At 36.9% G+C, this 2,313-nt stretch overlaps 1 protein-coding gene across 1 annotated transcript; it reads left to right on the top strand.

The window, feature by feature from the left end:
- Positions 1-261: 261 nt before the first annotated feature.
- LOC112689590 (craniofacial development protein 2-like) lies at positions 262-843 on the top strand. The gene has a single exon (XM_025563370.1). The coding sequence runs from the start codon at positions 262-264 to the stop codon at positions 841-843; it is 582 nt and encodes a 193-aa protein (XP_025419155.1).
- The last annotated feature ends 1,470 nt before the right edge of the window (positions 844-2,313 follow it).

Below are 2,313 nucleotides of genomic sequence, written 5' to 3'. Positions count from 1 at the left end.
ATTATGAAATATGTAAAGATAAATTGTTTGGTCTACTTCAAAATGTTTCCCTGTTGGTCGGGGTTAGAATAGACCATCGGTTGTTCCTGCCTGTCGTAAAAGGCGACTAAAAGGGACTTGTAGTAGGGCAGCAGCTACTACAATACTGGGTGTAGGCCTATCAGCTACACATCAGCCAGCAGCCAACAAATGGTGGCTGTACTGCGATACGGAAGGCAACGGGAAACCACCGTATTAATATCCCAAGTAACAGCAATCAACATGTCTACTTCTCAAGTAAAAAATTCCGGAGGTAAAATAGTCCCCCGTTCGGATCTCCGGGTGGGGACTACAAGAGAGGTAAGAAATGTTAAGGGTGTTAGGGATGCGAAGGAATATAAACGAATAGCAACTTGGAATGTAAGGACTTTATTACAATGTGGGAAACTGGAGAATCTGAAAATAGAAATGGACAAAATGAAAGTAGATATTTTGGGAATATCAGAAATGAGATGGCCAAAATCAGGAGACTTTTGGAGCGGAGACTATAGAATAATATATACAGGTGCATCAGAGAAGAAACCTGGCACAGGAGGAGTAGGGTTTATAATGAATAAAACTTTAGGAAAAAAAGTTAAAGGCTATATACAATATGACGATAGAATCATTCTAGTCAAGTTCCAGACGAAACCGAAAGACACAATAGTAGTTCAAGTGTATATGCCGACATCAAATAGTAACGATGAAGAAGTGGAAGAAGTATACGAGAATATAGATAAAATAATCAAAAATGTTAAAGGTGAAGAGAATCTAGTAGTAATGGGTGATTGGAATGCCGTTGTAGGGGAAGAAAAAAGTCAATAACGTAACAGGCGCCTATGGGCTGGGAAAGCGAAATGAAAGAGGAGAACGATTATTAGAATTTTGTGCAAAACATAACTTAATAATCACAAACACCTGCTTCGATCACCATCGAAGGAGAAGATACACGTGGAAAATGCCTGGAGACATAAATAGGTATCAAATAGATTACATCATGGTTAAGAACAGATTTAAAAAATCAAGTAAAGGAAAGTAGAAGTTACCCAGGAGCGGATATAGATAGCGACCACAATCTAGTAATGATGAAATGTGAACTTAAATTTAAAAGAATAACGGGTAAAAAGAAGGAAATAACGCAATGGAAAATTAAAAATCTGAGAAATAGAGAAATAAGCAAAAAAATATAATGAAGACACTAATGGTATAATTATTGAAGAATCCCAAAATATTAAAGAAAGATGGCAGAACTTGAAAGACACAATTACATTGGCTGCAACGAAAACTCTAGGAAATGGCAACAATACAGCGAGGAAGGAATGGATTACAATGGAAATAGTCAACATGATAGAGGAAAGAAGGAAATACAAGAGTTCGAGCAGTATAGATGGGCAGGAAAAAATACAGAGCACTGAGGAATCTAATTATTAGGAAATCAAGGGAAGCAAAAGAAAAGTATTTAGAAGAAAAGTGTAGTGAAATAGAAACCCTCATGAAGACAGGAAGTAGTGACGAAGCATATAGAACGGTGAAAATGTTTTTTGGTCAGCATAAACCTCGAGCAGGGGGAATAGAAGATAACAACGGAAGAATGCTATACGAACAAAATGATGTAGCGAAAAGATGGAAAGAATATCTAGAAATCCTATACAAGGGGGAAACACTTAGGGAAAATGAAACCATCGAATCAATCGAAGAAGATAAATCTGAAGAAGGTGACGAAGATGACGAAATAGACCCAATTATGAGAGAAGAGTTCGATAAAGCTTTACGGAGCCTGAAGAATAAAAAAGCAGCAGGAATCGATGGAATACAAGCGGAGCTTTGGAAGGAGGCGGGAGAAAAAGTTAAAAGGGAATTATTTCAAATTATCAAAGTCATATACGAAACAGGTGAATTACCGGAAGATTACGTTAAGAGCCTTATTATCCCCATACCAAAGAAAACAGCAGCAAAGAAATGCGAAGAATACCGTACTATAAGTTTGCTATCCCATGCCTCTAAAATACTAACAAAGATTATCTTCAAACGTATCGAAGGGAAGATAGAACAATCGCTGACAGAAGACCAGTTTGGGTTCAGAAGGAATATGGGAACAAGGGAAGCAATACTGGCGTTAAGGATAATCATTCAAAAAAGGATTAGAAAAGATAAACAAACGTTTATAGCTTTTGTGGATATCGAAAAAGCTTTTGATAACGTGAACTGGAAGGTCATGTTTAAAATGATGAAAAGATTAGGGATAAAATACACAGATAGGAAACTTCTGTATAACCTATACAAAGATGAACTCGC

Source organism: Sipha flava, unplaced genomic scaffold (assembly GCF_003268045.1).
Source record: "Sipha flava isolate LNK unplaced genomic scaffold, YSA_version1 457_pilon_pilon, whole genome shotgun sequence".
Taxonomy (NCBI): Eukaryota; Metazoa; Arthropoda; class Insecta; order Hemiptera; family Aphididae; genus Sipha; species Sipha flava.
The sequence above is the reverse complement of the archived record's forward strand: the minus strand, read 5'-3'. Positions and strand labels throughout refer to the sequence as shown.